This window comes from Chiloscyllium plagiosum, unplaced genomic scaffold (genome assembly GCF_037043375.1).
Source record: "Chiloscyllium plagiosum isolate Xiang-an unplaced genomic scaffold, Cpla_swu_hap1 HiC_scaffold_10, whole genome shotgun sequence".
Classification (NCBI taxonomy): Eukaryota; Metazoa; Chordata; class Chondrichthyes; order Orectolobiformes; family Hemiscylliidae; genus Chiloscyllium; species Chiloscyllium plagiosum.
The window spans coordinates 41044105-41065703 of NW_028270148.1; the positions used below are offsets into that span (position 1 = coordinate 41044105).

General features: G+C 41.4%; 1 protein-coding gene and 1 long non-coding RNA gene across 3 annotated transcripts in view; one reads left to right on the plus strand and one right to left on the minus strand.

Moving 5' to 3' along the window:
- LOC122552775 (uncharacterized) overlaps positions 1-21599 on the minus strand; it is a 96476-nt gene that overhangs the window by 56690 nt on the left and 18187 nt on the right. The window lies entirely within an intron of this gene.
- Positions 11001-20238, plus strand: kcng3 (potassium voltage-gated channel, subfamily G, member 3). Of its 2 annotated transcripts, none has more exons than XM_043695697.2 (2): positions 11001-11962; positions 15603-20238. In XM_043695697.2, exons 1-2 carry the CDS (start codon positions 11325-11327, stop codon positions 16246-16248), a joined length of 1284 nt encoding a protein of 427 aa, XP_043551632.1. In that variant the 5' UTR covers positions 11001-11324; the 3' UTR covers positions 16249-20238. The 2 variants fall into 2 exon arrangements, with proteins under 2 accessions (XP_043551632.1, XP_043551633.1); XM_043695698.2 differs by having other exon boundaries at positions 11001-11932.

Genomic DNA, 21599 nt, shown 5'->3' on the forward strand with positions numbered 1-21599 from the left:
GATGGAGAATAGAGAGAAGAGTGATATGGGCAATGATGGAGGGAATACAATTCAACTTGTTTGATCATATCATCTTCCATTATCATTCGTCTTCCATTGTCCAACATGGTGGAATTATTCTTGACTGGTCTCCTTCGATCCTGAAAATGCCCTTAGTTTTCCATATGAAAAAGGAACAAGTGGTTAAAACGGGGTCAGATGACCAAAGCACAAATTAAGCTAAATGAAGGGTTAAAAACTGCAGAAGGGATATTTAAGAGCATGCCTGAATTTCTGTGCAACGCTAAAATGAAACTGGTGACAAGATATGGAAAGCTTAAGTGATATATTCAGTAAACAATATCGTACAGATATGAAAACTGGACCATCAGTGCTGAAGAAAGATAGTAACTGGGTACATTTAAGCTCAGACTTTTAAAAATGTATTCTTTCAGGCAATGTGGGTTTATTGGCCAGACAGCATTTAATGTCTGTTTGATTGTCTTTGAGAAAGTGAAGGTAAGCTGTATTTTTGAAGAACTGTAATCCATAAATGATTTGGATATGAACATAAGAGGTATAATTAGTAAGTTTGCAGATGACATCAAAATTGGAGGTATAGTGGACAATGAAGAGTACAATGGGATCTTGATCAGATGGGCCAATGGGCTGAGGAGTGGTAGATGGAGTTTAATTTAGATAAATGTGAGGAGCAGCATTTTGAAAAGGCAAATCAGGGCAGGACTTATACACTTAATGGTAAGATCCCGAGGAGTGTTGTTGAAAAAAGAGACCTTGGAGTGCAGATTCATAGTTCCTTGAAAGTGAAGACTTGGGCAGATAAGATAGGGAAGAAGGCCTTTGGTATGTTTGCCTTTATTGGTCAGTGCATTGAATACAGGAGTTGGGAGATCATGTTGCGGCTGTTGCCACGGTTGGAGAGTTTGAGCTATTGGGAGAGGCTGAATAGGCTGGGGTTGTTTTTTCCTGGAGTGCGGAGGCTGAGGAGTAACCTTATAGAGGTTTATAAAATCATGAGGGGCATGGATGGGATAAATAGACAAGCTCTTTTCCCTGGGTTGAGGGAGTCCAGAACTAGAGGGCATAGGTTTACGGTAAGAGGGGAAAGAGATAAAAGGTACCTAAGGGGCAGCTTTTTTACACAAAGGCTGGTGCAAGTATGGAATGAGCTGCCAGACGAACTGGTGGAATCTGGTACAATTACAACATTTAAAAAGTATTTGGATTGGTATATGAATATGAAGGGTTTAGAGGGACATGGGCCAAGTGCTGGCAAATGGGACAAGATTAATTCAGGATATCTGGTTGGTATGGACGAGTCGGACAAAAGAGTCTGTTTCCGTGCTGTACATCTCTATGACTCAACGTGGTGAAGGTACAGTCATTGTGTTACGAGAAAGGGAGTTCCAGAATTTTGATCTGGGACAGTGAGGGAATGATGATATAGTTCCAAGTCAGGATGGTAGGTGTCCTGGAGGGTCCTGGACAGTGTTTCCATGTATCTCTTGTCTAGGTGCAGTGATATGATGTGGGCTTGTTGACAAGTTTGTTAAGTTGCATGAGTGTATCTTTTAGGTGGTTCATACTGCTGCTGTTGTGTGTCAGTTGTGAAAAGAATAAATATTCAAGATGGGTGGATTGGGTGCAATTAGTTGGGCTATTTTGTCTTGAATGGCATCAAGCTTCTTGAGTGTTGTTGGAGCTCCACTCCTCCAGGCAAGTAGAGAATATTCCATCATACTCCTGACTTGTGTCTTGCAGACGTTGGACAGCGTTTGGAGAGTCAGAAGATGACTTACTCACCTCAGAATGCCAAGCCTCAGTAATTAGACCATTTATATGGCTAGTCCTGTTCAAAATTTGGTCAGAGATAAACCTCAGGATGTTGATAAGAGGGCATTCAATGATGGTAATGTCATTGAACATCAAGGAGAGATGGTTCGATGGTCTCTTATTGGAGGTCCTTGCCTGTCATTTGTGTGTGGCACAAATGTTACCTGCCATGTATCAGCCTAAGCACAGATGTTCTCCATGCATTACTGCTTGACACAACTGCCTCACTATCCGGGAAGCCATGAATGGTGCTGAACATTGTGAAAAGAAAAAGAATATTGATTATTCTCTGTTTCTGTCTTTGCAGATGGTGCAGACTGCTGAGTTTCTCCAGCACTTACAGCTTTTATTTCAGATCCCAAGCATCTGTAGCACATTGCTTTATATGGAACAATCTTCAGTAGATATTCCCACTTCTGACCTTAAGGTGGATGGATATATGCTTAAATTGATTGGACAAGAAGAATGATGAATGAGGGGCCCTGGGACTATTGAGGTGCAAGGGGAATGTGATGAGGTTGACTGAATGACAATAAAGAAAATGACCTTGGAGTGGCAGGTTCATAATTCCTTGAAAGTGGAGTCACAGGTAGATAGGATAGTGAAGAAGACCTTTGGTATGCTTGCCTTTATTGGTCAGTGCATTGAGTATTGGAGTTGAGAGATCATGTTACGGCTGTAGAGGGCATTTGCTTGGCCACTATTGGAAAACTGTGAGCAATTCTGGTCTCCCTGCTATAGGGAGAATGTTGTGAAACTTGATAGGGCTCAGAAAAGATTGACAAGGATGATGCCAGAGTTGGAGGGATTTGAGTGGTAGGGAGAGGCTGAATAGGCTTGGGGCTGTTTTCCTTGGACCGTCGGAGGCTGAGGGGTAACCTTATAGTGGTTTATAAAATCATGAGGGGCATAGATAGGGTAAATAGACAATGCCTTTTCCCTGGAGTGATGGAGTCCAAAATGAGAGGGCATAGATTTAACGTAATAGGGGAAAGATTTAAAAGGGGCATAAGGGCAACTTTTTCATGCAAAAGGTGGTGCATGTATGGAATAAGCTACGAAAGGAAGTGGTGGAGGCTGGTAGAATTACACAATTAAAAAGCACCTGGATGTATATATGAATAGGAATGGCTTAGAGGGACATATGCTGGCAAATGGGACTAGATTTAGTTAGGATAGCTGGCTGGCTTGGACAAGTTGGACTGAAGGGTATGTTTCCATGCTGTATATCTCTATGACTCTATTTACTGTTGACAAGAAACAGAATGTTATTATAATCTGAAAAAGTTGATGATAATTTTCAATAGACAAGCAAAGAAGGATATGTCTGAATAATACAGTAATGAATACTATAACATCGGCAAATAGGTTCTGTGACTAAAAGCAATAGGAACTCACAGTCTGCATACTATGGGGTTTGCTGTTACCAATTTCAGAACCAATTTAGAGAGGTTAGTAGGAACACAGAATATTACAAATTGCAGTCAGACGCTAGGTACATTATTGTATTGCTGAAACCTTAGTACCATTTGAATTTATTCAACAAAAAAAAATTATGAGGCTGAATTTATCTGTAAGTTTCAATATCCATATGTGTTTTCAGGACAGCATCAGCAAAGCCAGCATGTCTTGGCAATCTCCAGTTGCCCTGAGCAAGAAGGGTGTGACTTTCCTCTTGTCCATTGCAACTTAATTTTTGAAGAAAAAAATAAATGGCAAACAAAAACATTAAGTAATATAAAATATAGGAATGAACAGTACTGAATTTATCACATGAATGATTCCAAATCAGGTATTTTAAGATGAATAATGATTAATGAAATATTCTTACTAGTAGTGCTGCACTTCTAAGATTGAGTTAAGTATATTGTTGGATTATAATAAAAAGAACACAATATTTTGGCATTGCTCAAAGTTGACTGTCAGTGCCAAAGTTTAAAAGCATTCCATTCCCCAGCATCTTTATCCCTTCCTTTGAAAAAGCATAAAAATTCCAAATTAAAATTCAAACATTTACTTATCTTTTTAACAAATGCTCAAGTCTGTCATTCTGAGTTATTTAAATACACTTAATTGTGTTGTTACCATAAAATTTCGTGTGTATGCACTGTGAAAATAATTGGAATTATATGTTAAATGCCAAATAACACTAGCACATAAATCACTTTCGCAATAGTTAATCTAGGCCAAACATCACTTGGGTATTCCTGATGAAGAGCTTACGCTCAAAAAGTCAACTCTCCTGCTCCTCGGTTGCAGCCTGACCAGCTGTGCTTTTCCAGCACCACACTTTTTCCTCAGATCTCCAATATTTGCAGTCATCACTTTCTCCTAGTCACTTAGGTATTGCTTACATGTCAACTTATACACAAAATTTGTTTAATTCCATGTTTAATTATTAACTGTTATTTGTAATATCCACTGGTTACATGATCCTGCTTCCCATAATGCCACTAACACTGCATGATGTCAACTCACTTCCCAAATTAGCCAGGCATTCTGAATATCTAATAATCTGTCAATCTCAGTCTTGAACATACTCAAAAAATGGAAAACCATTGCTTTCTGCGTGGAGAATTTCAGAGACACACAGCCCTTTGAGTGAAGAATATTTTCCGTATCCTGACTGTTTAACTTAAAGTTTGATGCATCAGTTGACTTCATAGCCAAGAGAAACATTCCTCCAGGAACTACCATGACTTTCTAGGACCAACTCCCTTGGAAAACAACTCTCAGTTTCCCATAAGTTTTCCTTCAAACTGGAATTCCTTGCACTTCTACACATTGTGCTTTATCTGCTATATTCTTGCTCACTCATTAATCCTTTTTCAGTCTCCTTGTGACCTCCTCACAGCTTAATTTTGCACCTAATTTTACAAATTTGGATACATGGCACCCTCATCTGGATTGTAATTACCTGTGAGCCAAGTAACAAATTCACAGCCTACCAACCAAAACAATGACCTGTTTATCTGCACTCTGTAATAGCCAATCTTCTGTCCATGTCTATTAATTGTAATTGGTGTAATAACCTCTCATGTGGAAACTCAACTTTTTGGAATGTTTTTGGAAATATGGTTATGCTATATCTACTAGTTCCCATTCATCAATACTCCCACTTATAAACTTAAACTCTTCACACATTTGTCAAATCTATTTTCTCTTTTGTAAATCTATATTAATCCCATCTAATCAAATAATGATTCTCTGAGTCCCCTCTGCCCAAATAATAGATATAAACATTTCCCTACTACTAATGTCAGTTTAACTGATTTTCTTTTCTTATTTTGTTATGTTAGTTTATCTCCTGGCTTGAATGGCAGAGTAGATATTGCTAATGCTGATCCATGATGACTGTTCCAGAATCCGGGGAATTATGGAAAATCTGAATGAAATCATCCACTAGTTCTGTGACTATCTTTAGTAAAATCTTCAGAAGGAAGATCCATGGGATGTGTTAGCTTTTAGGACAAAAATAATTTCCAGTACCTTTTTTTTCCAAATATATTATTTTATCTAAGTTTTTAATTCTCAATAGGTCCTTAGTTCTCTGCAATGTAGAAATCCAATATCACACAGATCAATATAGCACAGTGGTTTAAAGGCCATTGATCCCCACAACCAGTCTTTACTCTTCCAACCCGCCCTGGTTCCACCTGATTTCTTCCTTCGGTCATCTCACATTGGCCTTGGCCCCAGCTTTCGTCTTCCCCAAACTGACATCCACTTGGCCCCTATACCCACTTGGCTCATTTCTATCACTTTTTAATTACTGCATGCATTCACCCCGATTTAATTTTTGGACCAAAATGTCCATGCTATAATACACTTCCTCTGTGCTTCCTGAATGTTTCTCCTACTGTAAAGACATACAAAGTATTCATTTAATATCTCTGCCATTTCCTTTCTCCTAGTTATAATTTTTCCTGTCGCTCTACTATGGAGCCCATATTTAGTTTTTAGATCTATAATTGTTCATATGAAATCTCTACATTTTCTGTACATACAGAAGCTTTAACTATCTGTTTCTATCCCTTGAACTTATTTTCATGTTTTCTTTACTCTTGCTTTATCAATTTATCATCTGTGTTGAATTCTAAAATCTCCCACTTGTTCAGCTAATCACTATTTGTGGAGCATTATAAGTTTTTCCTTTCTAACTAATACAACTGTAGCTCCTCTTGTCCATCACTATTGAAAAACTTGTTCCTCGAGGGATTTATTACTTAGAGACTTGTTGCAAATTATTAATTAATTCTTCAAATGCTTACCATTTCTTATCTACCATCAAATTTTTAATTTTCTCACCACTCATACTTAACATGCTTTGCTTTGTTTGGATTTAAAACCTCAGTTTCAATCTTAAAAATTCACCTCAATCTCAATATTAGATAGTTATCATATGATGATTATTCTTGCTTAAAGGCTCTTTTACCACAGGGTTATTGATTAACTCTTTATCATTGCCCAAAATTAGATTTTAAATTTCTTGTTCCGCAATTGATTCTGCAAACATAATTATCTTGAAATCTTAAACTTAACTTTAATGCATTCCATGAACTTTTACTCCACAATTTATCAGCAAAATGGATTTGGCTAATCTATATTAAGATGAAAGCTCCCCATGATAACAATATTATTCATATTACATGCACCTCTAATTTCCTGAATTATATTCTGCCTAAACTACAACAACTATTAGAGGACCTATCAACCACTCCCAAAAGTGTTTTCTGCTTCTTGTGTTTCTTCGCTCCATCAAAATAGATACTGTGTCTGATTTCCTAAAGCAAAGTACTTTCTTCTTCACTGTCTTCAACCCATTATTTAGTAGCATTCCAATTTGTCTTCCAAAAGTCAATTACTCTGAAACAGTCACCTTTTTTCTAATTGAAAGAAGCAAAGGAAAAGCGGTTATGATTCCCAGATGACATTATTATCAGATATGTCAGATGGCTTGATTGATGATATTTTTATTTGTTTTGTTTTTAATTTAAGTGGTCTCTCACTGAAAGCACACGATGTTACAGTGTAGGAGCAAATTACTGCAGATGCGGGAATCTGAACTGAAAACAAAAAATGTTAGAGATCACAGTGGGTCAAGCAGCATTCAGGGACAGAAAGCAAGCTAACATTTTGAGTCCAGATGACTCTTCATTGAACAGTCATTTAGACTCGAAACGTTAGATTGCTTTCTCTCCATGGTTGCTGTCTGACCTGCTGTGATCTCCAGTATTTGTTGTTTTCAACATAATATTACAAATTTTGTTTTAACAACAAAACACAAACATATATTACTAAAGGAACATAGATAAAACAGAAAAATCCAAACTATCTACTTATAACACAAATTCAAAGACTTTAAACACATAGTAAAAATGTAATCTTATTAATCCTAAAACACTCCTTTATAAATTGAAAAGAAACAAAACAGATTTTGTACTGCACCCAAACCACATCCCTGGTACAGACTTCAAAACACTACCCATTTAATACTCATGCCAGAGTCTCTGAACTAACACTTCAGCAGGTTTAAATCACTTGTAACTTCAACTTTTAGACTAGAACTGTGATTGCACTTTCCTGGAGCTACTACACACCTGAGATTCACTGTACTTAGCTGTACGTAATTGCTTATGGTTTTTATGGAGGAGAAAGTGAGGACTGCAGATGCTGGAGATCAGAGCTGAAAATGTGTTGCTGGAAAAGCGCAGCAGGTCAGGTAGCATCCAAGGAGCAGGAGAATTCTGGTTTTTATGCCAACATTCCTAGTGTAGGACTAATATCAACATTTCTAGTTTGGGACTCATTCTAACTCATCACTCCAAAGTAATCTAATTCATTATAGGTAGAATTCCCTTCTGAAGACCATTACTCTACATAGCAATCATAATCTACATAGTTCATAGGACTGTCCAACTTATGGTCAAAGTGAAAGTGATAGTATCTCTTTCTCTCTTTATCTCTCAGCTTTGGCATTTCCCAGTACAATCGAACAAAGCTTTGAAGCTCCATTTGTTACTGTGCTGGTTTGCAAGACCATCTTAATAGACTAAAGTCCAGTGGTAATATTGTCTAATTCATTTTGCAGCCAGGTTTCAAAAGCTGTTTTAAAATAAATCACCATAGTTTACAAGGTACAAGTAAGTTATTAACTTCAGACACACGGAAACCCCCCAATTCCTAACTCAAAACCAGAAATGCAAACTAACACCAGATAACATTAAAACTATCTATGTAAATCCCACAGTTTACAACACAATGTACATGTTATTTCTGACTGCAAAGAACAGGGCTTTGTGCACTAATATCTGTAGCTTCAAATACACACAAGGGCATTGTTAGACTGCAAGCCTGACTGACAATCCCAAACTGGTGTTAGCATAATTCTCCACAAGCTCAGCATTATCCAGTAAATGTTGTCCAATTACGGAATGATATCTGATGTTGGACACTTTGAAGATTTTTCAATTGTGGACTGGTGGGGTATGATCACTATCTTGCCTATTGCAAACAGACAAAGGGATATGCTTTCTAACATGCCTTTTCAGTGTTTGAGACAAACAGCCTACCTACCTGGCATCGCATCAGTACTTAAATTTATTTATGAACATCTTTTTAACAAACCTTGGCTGTTAACTATCAATCATTATTAATTGGCACATTCCCTACGGAACGTCTCTACCAGAGTCTGCTTGCCAACCAAGCAAAACTCTTCTTTCATGCAGAATCAATGTGGGGTTTCCCTTCAATTGGCATTCTTGTGAATTGTCCAGGGAAATACAAGATGAAAAACTTTGACAAAATGTGCCACTTTTCAGCAAAACTCTAGTTCTGTCGTAGCAAGTGACTAATACCCTTCTACCCTCCTGCGATGGAACGGCCTTCCATCATCCACTCTGTTTGGACACTTCCTGATTTTGAAACTTATCAACTCTCTTCTCAAGCTTGCCTTTTTTGAGGAAGGACGATGCTTCACTGAACCATATACAGTAACTGAATTTCCTCACTCCTACCAACTATTCTTACACACCTTTTTATACACTTTTCTCAATTAAGGCGCTTAGAATTGAACACAATATTCCCGTTGAGGCCGAACCAGTGTTTTATAAAGGCCTATTACTTTGAAATGGTTCTCAACTTACCTAACTGGTTTGATTAAAATAAATCGTTATTCTTGTCTACTAAACCACGGCTACCGGGCCTTTAAAAATCCAAATGATTATTTGCACTGGAGGACTTCTGCAGATTCCTGCTCCTGGTTTGAGTTGCATCCAGCCACATAAGAATTAGGATTTTATCCTTCGTTTATCGGCCCTTCAGGTGACAGTTATGACTTTCTAATTGCAGCTGGATTGTCATATCGAGCTGCCGGGTGCTGACCCTCTTTCTGGGTACCGGTAGCTACTGACCATCATCTAAAGGGCCTTTGCATTCAGGTGGAAGACCAGGACTTGCTAGGTGACTATATCTATGTCGTCACCCACTTCCAACCGCAGTAGAACTAGATTGTTCGTCCTTCGGTCATAGTTTACAGCTAAACCCCCACTGAGGAATTTGATTACAGTGGAGGCAAGGTAGGCGAGGCTGTCCCCATCCTCTCGGCTGCATCTGCACAATCTCAGAGGAAACAGGAACTGGGTGGCCTGGCAATTGCAGTGGATGATTGAATAAAAAGGTTTGCGTCTACAAGAACCGGTAACTGTGGACACTGGAAACCTGAAACACAAACAGAAAGTGCTGAAGAAACTCAGCAGGTCTGGCAGCATCCTGAGAGAGAGAGAACAGTTTGAGTCCAGTGACCTGTCCTTCTGACGACCCTTGCTTGCCTCCCTGCTGTGTTACTGATGTACCATATTTGGCCACATGTAGCAAATGTACGAGGTGCAGGAACTTGGAGGGGTCCTGATTCAGTTCAGCGGTAAGCAAAAACATACAGGTTTTGAATTATTAATATTTTTTATTAGATTGCAAAAATCTATGCCTTAAGTAACGGGGGGAAATGATGATCAGCATATCTTAAATTACCTTCAGGCCTGACTTAAAGGCTCAAAACATACTTAAAGGACAACCAAGACATTTTCCGTTGATATCTAAGGGAAATGTTCATTCTATATATTAGCCCTCTTGTACTTATCCTGTAATACATCGTTACTCTCTGAAAACAGCTGAGCGCCTCCAATAGTAATAGAACTAGAAAGCTGCATTTCACACAGGTATCTCCTGAGTTGGATGAGAATTGAATTTTCGCTCTTTTCCAGCTGCACTGACTGTGCCTTCAGTTACTAACTGCTATGTATCCATTGGTTTTATTGCAAGTTCTTTCTTGTTTGCAATGGGAAATTACATCGGAACTACAGTCATTCCACTTGCCCAAGGGCAAAAAAACCTAATTGACCAGAGCAATCAGTGGGAAGTTCCAAACATTATGTTCCTTCTAAAGTACCCGCTGCTTTTCCTTAGTTTGAGAGCTGTCAGTAAAGAATTAAATAATAATACATCATGAATCGTCAATTTAATATATTTTAATTAAGTTCCCTATCACTTTGACTGGAAGTTGGACCTGTATAATCACTCCACAGCGAATAGCCCGGGACATGGTTACATCCCATTTCGTGTCATCTTAAGTTGTATTGAATTGCGATTTGATGTACAAAAGAGAAAAAAAAAACTACCCCGATTATTACTTCTTTAAAATCTGCAATGTGGCAAAAAATCTAAACGCTCATGCAGCGTAACGACAGAAGTCCTCGCCCAGATTTACGTTTTAATGTCCCCATCTCGCGTCTTGGTCTTAACAAAGTGCCGGATCTAAGTAGGAAAGAAGGCTACAGAGAGGCGAGAGTCAAATAGTTTGAACTTTGGTTATGCCTCGAGGGCCCCAACTTTGTGTTTGGAAATCAAAAGATTCCTAGCAGACCCGAGGCGAACGTGACACATTCTCCCTCAAAGCCTGGAGAGATATCTAGTGTGTCTGGTTTGTTTCCATGCTGTAAACAGTCGCCAGTCCAAATCAGGAAGTCCGAATATAGGTGTAATGTTAACGTGTGAGCCCGGAACAGTGCCGAGGATATGGTTTTTGCAGAGTCTTGTTTGTCGATTGCAGGCTGTGGTTGAAGGGGCGCTGTGGTTAGTGGAAGCCGTTCACGTCACTCTAGTGCTGGAGTCCTGCTCGTTAACCCGCCTGTGGGGCTGAGCCACACTCAGAGAGAGAGAGAGAGAGGCAGGCAGACCGAGGAACCACAGCAGCTTCAGCATTAAACCAGGCACTCAACCCCTCGATTCGGCACCTCTCCCCGCGCAGCAAGGCAAGAAAATGCTGAGGTGGGAGTAACATGTCTGACAACTTTTCGGCATCACCAGCCTTGGAAACTCGATAAGAGCAACCGGGAGGGATCTGAGCCGTGTTTGAGGAGTGAGGGCGACAGTCCTTACAGTGAACCCATGCGCTGGGGCCGGGAAGTCCATGCGGCTCCAGGGTTTGCTCGAAGATGAAGTTTGGAAGCGGCCCCTTGATCTTGAATGTTGGGGGAACCCGATATTCGTTCCCGAAGGATATGATCAAGGACTTCCCCCTCAGAAGGGTTAGCAGACTTCACAACTGTGTCTCGGAGAAAGAGGTTCTGGAAGTATGCGATGACTATGATCAGGAGAGAAATGAGTATTTTTTTGACAGGCATTCCGAGGCGTTCGGCTTCATTATGCTTTACGTTAAGTATGGCAAGCTCCGGTTTGTCCCTCACATGTGCGAGCTGTCCTTTTACAATGAGTTAATTTACTGGGGTCTGGACCGCTCGAACCTCGAATACTGCTGCCAGAGGCGGCTGGATGACAGGATGTCTGACACCTATACCTTCTACTCCGAGGAGGAGGAAGAGCTGAAAAGGCAGAGGAAAAAGGAGTTAAAAAAGAGCTCCTCATCCAATAGGAAATGGCTGGATAGGATGAGGAGGACTTTTGAGGAGCCCACCTCGTCTGTAGCGGCCCAGATTCTGGCAACCGTGTCGGTGGTATTTGTTATCGTTTCCATGGTGGTATTGTGCGCCAGCACACTACCAGACTGGAAAACAGCCGAGAACAACAGTGTGGAGGAGCACAGGTACACAGAAAATTTAATGGGACCATCAGGGTATCTATAACTTCTTCTTAATTTATGGTGTTAAGTTTCTCTATGGGTGTGAACGTCTTTTGTCCATTAATGCGGTTGCAAAGTCTTTATTTGTGTGACGTTGAAATCTGTTGTCGTGTCTTTTTTTCCCCCCTAAGAGTGTTTGGACTTCACAAAAGCGAAACTTCACAAAACACAACTCCCGCGATGTGCGGCCAGGGCTCGAGTTAGAAGCTACTGAATGTAGATTGCTATTTTCACATGAAGATACGAGTGGTAGTTTTCCAAGTGACAGCGGCTTCCAAGCCAGAAGCCAGTGGTTTCAATCTCCACTCCGCGTGCTTGATCGCATCTGATAGCTCAATGGAGTACGGGCGGGGGGGGGGGGAGTACGGGCGGGGGGGGGGGGGGGGGGCGGTGCGCTGTTAGAGATGCCGTTTCTAAGATCTATGGAAATAAACGTGAAGAAAACGGGTGTCCGTGCCATTATCTATCCCTTAGCTCCTGGCTGATTGTGGGATACAAATGTAGAGGCTATGTATTTTTAACGCTACAAAGCTACAAAAATAATTTGGCGGGAGGAGGGTGGTCGTGAAGGACGGTGCGTAACCCAAGTTTTTTCTCTCTGTCTCAGCACATCGGCCCCTCGCACACCCATTCTCTCTGACACATGTTAAAGCGAATCACGCCTGGAGCCGCCAGATGCGCCTAGTATTTACAGAAAGTCCCTCCTCGAACAAACCATGTTAAATATTACAAAGTGGGGGGCCAATCAACCGACAACATTTCCTCTGTAGGCGGATTGTTTTTTTCTTTGGCGAGTCTGTCATGGATAGAAAAATCAATAGAAGTTTCCCGCTGGATGCTACAACTTGTAAACAAAAGCGAGACCTGTAATTATTTCCAACATAGAAAATGTAACATGGATTGGATGGTATTGAAATTATGTAGTCAATATTTCTCAATTCTATATAACTTATTTCGATCATGAATTTGGGATTGAACTAAATGCAAGAGGAATACGCTTGCTCAAAAAATGAACTTTTTCATGTAAGTCTCGTTCATAACCATTCTCCTTCTGATCCCAATTTGTGATACTCCTGATAATGATAGGAACAATTCTACAAAACTAACATGTGTCTTTTGTATAACACCGATAATGATCCTTCCATTTAATAAGAAATACACATCTGGGAAATAAATTAGAAACTCAGTAGTCTATTTCGTTCTGAACATCAAGGACTAGTTGCAACAAAAACAGAAATGGTTGGGAATACTCGGTAGGTCTAGCAGCAACTGTGGAGATCCAGTGACCCTACTTCAGGACTAAATTTTACTGTCGCCCAATGTAAAACGTTCATCTTCACACTCCTCTCAGTATTACATAATCATTGATATCCTTCAAAATATGCCGACACGCAGCTTCTCAACTGCGTCCTTGCAGTTCACAGACTTTCTTACTGTGCTCTTTAAACGACTCCCGATCAAAGTCCATGTCCGCCCGACTTTCATTCTCTCAGTTTTATTAAACATTCTTCAAGAAATGTCTCCAGAAATGGCTGCAACATGCCCAGCGCCTCCTTTCTCATTTGACCAGGGTGACAAGACACAATGTCCTGTCCAAATTAATGGAAAAACCTGTAGATGATATATAAAAAACTTACTCCTGTCAAGTGGGACTATAGTTGTATCTTCAAATTGCAGTCGAGATATTTGGTCGCATTATTCCAGGGGCTTGCCTAGGCGGAAGTGTGGCGCCTTTGGCGATGTCACCTTTTGACCTGCTCCTCGGATGCTGCCAGACCTGCTGTGCTTTTCCAGCACCACTCTAATCTAGACTCTGGTTTCCAGCATCTGCAGCCCTTGTTTTTACCTTTTGACACGAAATCTGTGGATAGAAATGATTCTTTGGCATGTAAACAAAATCGGTGTATCCGGCCCAATATTGGCTTTATACTCTTTATAAATCTGGCTCTTGGGTTGCCTGTACTGTTTGGAGGTAACGCCTGTCAAGTTAAAAAAAGTACAAAGTAATTGCAGTTAGTGCCATCTTCAACTGATTTAGATGTTTCCAGACAATATTCCCAGATGCAGCTCTCCTTATGTGCTAGTCAATTCTTATCCCTCAGCGACTTTTCTAATAAAATAAATAATCCTGTCATCGATCGATAGGAGCTTGGCTGAGACATTAGGATAGCCCCAATTCAAAAGCAGTAATGTGCATAAACGTTGTAATAAAAAACCTGATTTTCTGTACAGATTGATGACGTAAACACATAACACTGAAGTCTGTAGGTTTGACGTCTCTCTTGGAGTACACATAGAAATTTGTCCTATAGATGCAAATTCAATTGTCGTCGGTATTGGAATAAAAGGTTAAACCAGAATATTACAAACTTGACTGCACGTTTGAAAGTGCGGATGTTGACATTATCTTCAGGTTAGTTTCACACTGCCCGCGGTCAAATTTTCTTAGAGGAACTAAAGACAAATTTGAGGCGTAGGCACTTAAACGTTACCATGGCCAGCTTTGCAGCAGAATTAAGTGAAACGCGAAAAAAAAGTCAGAGTGTAGGAAAGAGAAAATTGATGCCTTAAAATACTAAAATCCAGAAGCAAACATCGAGATTTGTTCCTACAACCAGGGGTGTCAGTTGCTCTTTAGCCCTCGGTTCCCTGTTAGGCAAGTCATAATGATTTTATATAGGTTCCACTGTACGGAGAGTTAGCTGCTAAACAGGAGCCTCAAACAAATACTGGGTTCCACCATTTCTTGCAATAATTTGTACTCTCGCATGAGTTGCAGAACGTTTTTGACATTTTAGCCTAAAGCTTAAACCCTTCGGTGCTTATCACCTGTCCAGGGCAAATGTAATAGAGGATAGACTAGATTAGATTCACTACAGTGTGGAAACAGGCCCTTCGGCCCAACAAGTCCACACCGACCCTCTGAAGAGTAACCCAGCTAGACCAATTTCCCTACATTTATCCCTGACTAATGCACCTAACACTATGGTCAATTCACCTAACCTGCACATCATTGGATTGTTGGAGGAAACCGGAGGACCCGGAGGAAACCCACACAGACAACGGGAGTCATAGAGATGTACAGCATGGAAACAGACCCTTCGGTCCAACCCGTCCATGCCGACCAGATATCCCAACCCAATCTAATCCCACCTGACAGCACCCGGCCCATATCCCTCCAAACCCTTCCTATTCATATACCCATCCAAATGCCTCTTAAATGTTGCAATTGTACCAGCCTCCACCACATCCTCTGGCAGCTCATTCCATACACATACCACCCTCTGCTCCTTAGGTCTCTTTTATATCTTTCCCCTCTCACCCTAAATCTATGCCCTCTAGTTCTGGACTCCCCGACCCTAGGGAAAAGACTTTGCCTATTTATCCTATCCATGCCCCGCTCCACACAGATAGTCACTGGAGGCTGGAATTGAACCCGGGTCTCTGGTGGTGTGAGGCAGCAGTGCTAACCACTGAGCCATAATAGCTGGCACGGGGACGTTGATTGGGTGACTGTTAGGGGAGTATACTTTCTGTAGATTTATGTTATTGTGTTCCTTTGCCATTTCATCCCCGCATATTTCGTAACCGTTTTCGGCTGGTTTTACTTTTTTTTCTTATTGTTGGTCTATAGGATAATCGAAGCGATCTGCATGGGTTGGTTCACCGCCGAGTGCATTGTGAGGTTTCTCGTCTCGAAAAACAAGTGCGACTTTGTGAGAAAGCCTCTGAACATTATTGACCTCCTGGCCATCACGCCGTACTACATCTCGGTGTTGATGTCCTTCTTCACCGGCGAGAACTCGCAGTTACAACGGGCTGGGGTGACCCTCAGGGTCCTGAGGATGATGAGGATTTTCTGGGTGATCAAACTTGCTCGTCACTTCATTGGCTTGCAGACGCTGGGCTTGACTCTGAAACGTTGCTACCGGGAGATGGTTATGCTCTTGGTGTTTATCTGCGTCGCCATGGCGATATTTGGCGCCCTCGCTCAGTTGTTGGAAAGCGGACTCGACTTGGAGGATAAGAATCCAGCCTACGCCAGTATCCCGGCCTCCTGCTGGTGGGTGATCATCTCCATGACCACTGTAGGATATGGGGACATGTATCCCTTCACCATCCCCGGCAGGATTCTGGGAGGAATGTGTGTGGTCAGCGGCATCGTCCTGCTAGCGCTGCCCATCACCTTCATCTACCACAGCTTCGTGCACTGTTACCATGAGCTCAAATTCAGATCAGCTCGCTGTGGTCGGAGCTTATCACTAGAATATCTGAACTGAGAGTGAGGTGAACTAAATGCAGAGAGGCTCATGTGGAGCATTAAGGGGCAATATACAGCAGCCAGGCCTAATGTGCTGTGACCATTGCAACTATGTGGTGGTAACTGGGAATCCAGAGGCTGAGCATTAAGACACCGTTCAGTTTGAGACATTTATGGCAGGAAGACGTGTTTCGAAGCCCCGTGCAATTAATATGGTGGAACAAATTAATGCAGATGCTGGCATCTGTACTGAAAACAGCAAATGCTGAAGATCACAGTGGGTCAAGGCAGCATCCTTGAACAGAGTTAAAAATCACACAACACCAGGTTATAGTCCAACAGGTATATTTGGAATCACTAGCTTTCAGACCACTGGTCCTTCATCAAGCTAGTGCTTCCAAATAAACCTGTTGCACTAGAACCTGGTGTTGTGTGATTTTTAACTTTGTTCTCCCCAGACCAATACTGGCACATCCAAATGCACGAAGAGAGAGCAAGCTAACGTTTCGAGTCTAGATGACCCTCTCATCTGGATGCTGCCTGATCCGCTGTGATCTCCAGCATTTGTTGTTTTCAGTTAATATGCTGAATTACAAACACTCTTGAATCAAATTTCACGCGCGATCGAATGTCAACTCAGCAAAGACGTGAAGCTGTTCACATCCGTTAGTCAAAAATATAAATAGAACATTCTCAGACTTAAGGAATGGGTAAACATTTTGATTATTTACAAGATAGCCCAGGTGGCTCGAAGGTCACGAAATAACTTCTCAGCTGAACTTGCTGAGGTGAAAGAGAATTACAGGAATGAAGGGAGGCTTTTGTTCATTTGCTGAACATCACTAGGTATAGAAGAACGGTTCACCCGAACGGTGGACCAATTGACTCTTGGTGCAATCAGAAAGCTTGCCATTTTATTTGAGAACTCGGCCATTTCAACGTTTAAACTAAAACCGATTTCAACTAGTGAAGTCCAAACATGTGCACTCAGCCTCTGGTTAAGCTGTAGAATGTACCAGAAACAGTCCAAGTGGAACTCAATGGAAAAATAATGGAAGACAGCTGTTCATTTCGAGGGCACCTTTACCATCCTGTGTATAGCAACTCTGCCGTAAAACTTGGCGGCGGAGGACACAGTAGATTAGTCTTAGGGTAAGCATCAGCAAATAAAAAAACGCTTCATTTTAGGGCATAACGCGAGCAGAGTTAGCTGATTATCTCAAAGGCGAGGGGAAAGGGATCGTACTTATTATGTAACGAGAATCGTCTCTTCATAGCTCCTATCAAGTATTTTAACAAATGGCTCCACTATAGAAGCCAAATTCAAGTCTTTTCAGAAGAAGCTTCTAGTCTTGAGCTAGGCAAGAGCTGATTCGCATGCATCAACCTGTTACATAGAGGTTTGGGACAAGAAACGAAATGATTGTCTTTGGCACGTATGTACTCAGCGTGGGACCAGCATGTTGGTAATGTATTATTTCCCGAAGTTTCTGGTCTTCCTAGGTTAGGTGCAGCATGAGTTCCAGGCCATGCTGAGCTTTCAAATACTGCTAACATGCTGCTAAATACCAGCGGCAGGAGAACACAATTCAACATTTTTATTTTTTATAACAAACGCAGCACCCATGTTAAAGGCATCCCCAATTGTCCTTAAACTAAGAGGCTTGATAGTTTTTTTTTGCTCTGATGGCAGTTCGGCTAGGCACAATACTGTGGGTCTGGAGTCACATGCAGGCAGACCGAATAAGGAGAGTAGATTTCCATGCCTAAAGGACATTTGTGAACTTTTGGGTTTTTAACAATTAAGGATGGTTTCACGACACCTTTACCGAAATTATCTTTACGCTGTATTTCAGATGTATTAACTGAATTCAAATTCCGCCACTGCTACGGTGGAGTTTGAACCCATCTCTGTAGAACCTTGTCCTGGACTCCTGGCCCAGTGACTTTACCACTAGCATTGACAACAATTATGTTGTAGTTTGAGGTTGATTCTTGGGGACCACACGCATTGGCAGTGGAAGACAGCCTACAGCCAACCTTCCCCACGCATCTTTAGCAAGAGAAAACATGCTTTATTTTTGTTCTGAAGTCGGCTTCCAAACCAGGTCATGACCTTTCAGAAACACTAGGAATATTTCAACATCCGGTTAAGTAGGAACTGTCACATCAGACTGAGGTCAACCTCTTAACAGGAGATTGCAACAGAACCCACCTCCAATGGGTAGACCATGAAACGGTGTCATTCAAAGCGGTACTCCAGAAAATCTCTATCTTTTTGTTTTGAGATTAGGTTATAGTCAAACAGGCTTATTTTAAATTACACAAACTTTCAGAGCGCTGCCCCTTCTTCGTCAGGTGCAGTGCGAGAGCAGCGCACACAGACCCAGAGTTGATAGGCAGGGAGATCAAACGATCATACAACTAGTGTGAATAGGGTGTCAGTTAACACGTTACTGCAGGTGACCGAGCGTGTAAGATTTACACACCGTCTGTGTGCGCTGCTCTCTCCCTGAACCTGACAAAGGGGCTGCACGCCGACAGCTTATATGATTTCAAATAAACCTGTTGGACTTTATAACTTGGTATAGTGTGACTTCCAATTTTAGCCACTCCAGTCCAACACCGGAACCTCCACATCAGGTTTTGAGATTGGTCGAGGGAGAAAAGTGAGCATGTTTAGTGCCTCAAGGCAGATCATTGGATAAAATGCTTCACACATGTTTGAAAAACGTGAAAACCATTCAAGACCGGTGGTAAAATCTAGTGATAGATGAAAACACAAGAGTCTGCCTGGTATTGTGGAAAAAAACCGTCACTTCATTCACACAAAACGCAGATGGTGAATGCCGCGATCTGTTGAGGATGATCATCTTTTTACCCAGTTCTCACAAAACCCTGCCCAGATTTCCTCATTTGAGGTAGATATAGCGACTGGAAATTAATCCTTCGAGCGATGCAGCGTTTAAGGATGGTTAAGTGGGCGTCTGCACCCACAAGTCCTGCAAAACAAAAAAAGTATCTTTGACGATTGTCGGCGGCTCTTAGAAAGATTCTAGCAGTTGCAAAAAACAAAATACAAATCAAGCAGTACCACCTCGAAATGCTTCCCTGGGGCATGTCAGCACCTTCGCAGCCAGTTACTACCAAGTGTTAAGACAAGCGTTTTCCTTCATTAAGATCGAAGTGCGTAAGAAACGGTGAAGATTTCAATGGAGTAGAGGTTCCCGTATCTGGATCAGTGGTGCTGGAAGAGCACAGCAATTCAGGCAGCATCCGACGAGCAGCAAAATCGACGTTTCGGGCAAAAGCCCCTCATCAGGAATAAAGGCAGAGAGTTTGAAGCGTGGAGAGATAAGCTAGAGGAGGGTGGGGGTGGGGAGAAAGTAGCATAGAGTCTTGCTAATGGACGCGTTTATCAAATGTGGGAGAGGGACTCCCTGAGATTCTTGTAGAGAGAGGAGGAAAACTTCTTCAAGGCAGGCATCCTTGCAAGAGGGTTCGCAGTAGGGTTAAAATCAACGAGGTAAAAACAATGACTGCAGATGCTGGAAACCAGATTCTGGATCAGTGGTGCTGGAAGAGCACAGCAATTCAGGCAGCATCCGACGAGCAGCAAAATCGACGTTTCGGGCAAAAGCCCCTCATCAGGAATAAAGGCAGAGAGCCTGAAGCGTGGAGAGATAAACTAGAGGAGGGTGGGGGTGGGGAGAAAGTAGCATAGAGCATGGACTAGTAGTTCCAGATTGGCCTGAGCAGCGGAGGATTCTCCTCGCATTGTTAAGAGGTCAGCTCAACTCACGTTGGAAGGGAAGGCGGGAGGGCGGAGAAAGCTCCAGTCGATTTCGGTCCCATTAACGCTACGACGAGGTACTGTCGTAAATTCAAGTCCCTTTCAGACTCTCGTGAAAAAAAATCTTTGCTTACTTTGGTCCTTGATATTCTGTTTTCCAGTGTACTGTATACAGAAAACTTATTTTAAAATATTAAAACCATTTGTTATAACGTGCCCACAGCTTCGACTAATTAGTTTGTAATTTTATAGCAAATGTATTTTCTATACGAGCTTTTTTTAAATTTAAAAATCAAATGTGGAACAATTATGGACGAAATAAACAATAGAGAAAACCAAAAAGGATTCAAAGTTCGACTGAAAACGCTGCAAATCTAACTGCTTTAGGAATTGCCAGTTCTTGAATTTAGCTCTTGGTGCTGAATATTTGTGAAGATTTCCGGCATGGAGTTTGACCGTGGCAGCTGACGGAATGACCAAGCAAAGCCCCTTCTAGGCCTCTGTACATCACCTGCTGCTAAAGATGTTATTTCAACTGTGATATCAAAATTGCAAGGAAAATCTGTAATTTTCACTGATACCATGTAGCTGCGAGTTTTGGCAAGTATAATCTTCAGGAAATGAAGTTGAGCAAACTCACGATAGACCAGAACAAAGCAGAATTCCGTCAGCATTTTACTTTTACAATCTCTGTAAACACACATATTTAGACGGGGAACGGTCTACATGAATATCGGAGGCTCAATGGGGAGTAGGCTGTTATGGTAACATGTCACATTATTTTTATTTGTTCTTGGGACGCAATTGTAATGGGCAAGGCCAGCATCAGTACCAATTGCCTTTAAGAAGATGGTAGTGGTCAATTTAGCAGAACAATGTAGACCTTCTGCTGGAGGTACACTTGCAGAGCTTTATTTTTTGATTGGGGTGATTTCATACAATCCAGAGGTTGCTTAGCCAATTGAGAAGGCAGTTAAAATTCAACCTTCTTGCTGTGGGTCTGGAGTCACATGCAGACCAGTGAAGTCTGGACGAAGATTTCCCACCTTAAAAGGACTTTAGAAAGCAGATGTGCTTTTTTTGACAAAAATCTGACAGTTGTACTGTAATTAGTTAAACTTAACATTTTATTCCAGATTTATTAATTACATTTAAACTCACCCAGATGCTTTGGTGAGATTTGAAGGCCAGGCCCATAACATTCCATTATGCTAGTGTTGCCCAGGCACTTCCTATGAAAGTACAGCGATAGAGTTTTATATTGGAAACAGTTGACAAACAACACAGATTCCTACAAGATCATATCCTAAAGTCCAACCATATCTTTGGAAAAAGATTGAGGAGAAAGCTGCAACCATTTTTTCAGGGTTTTGGGCAATGTTTTACTGAATTGAATTTCTGATTGGAATTTATACTCTATTATTCCAATTTCAATGAAAGAGCTTTTAATATACTATTACATTATCATGGCATTGCATGTGTTAAGTCAGAGAATTCCATTGCTCTCAGCCATCTCGGATGTCCCCCTGTTGCTAAAATAAGGATAGAAAGTGCTGGAACTACTCAGCAGCTCTGGC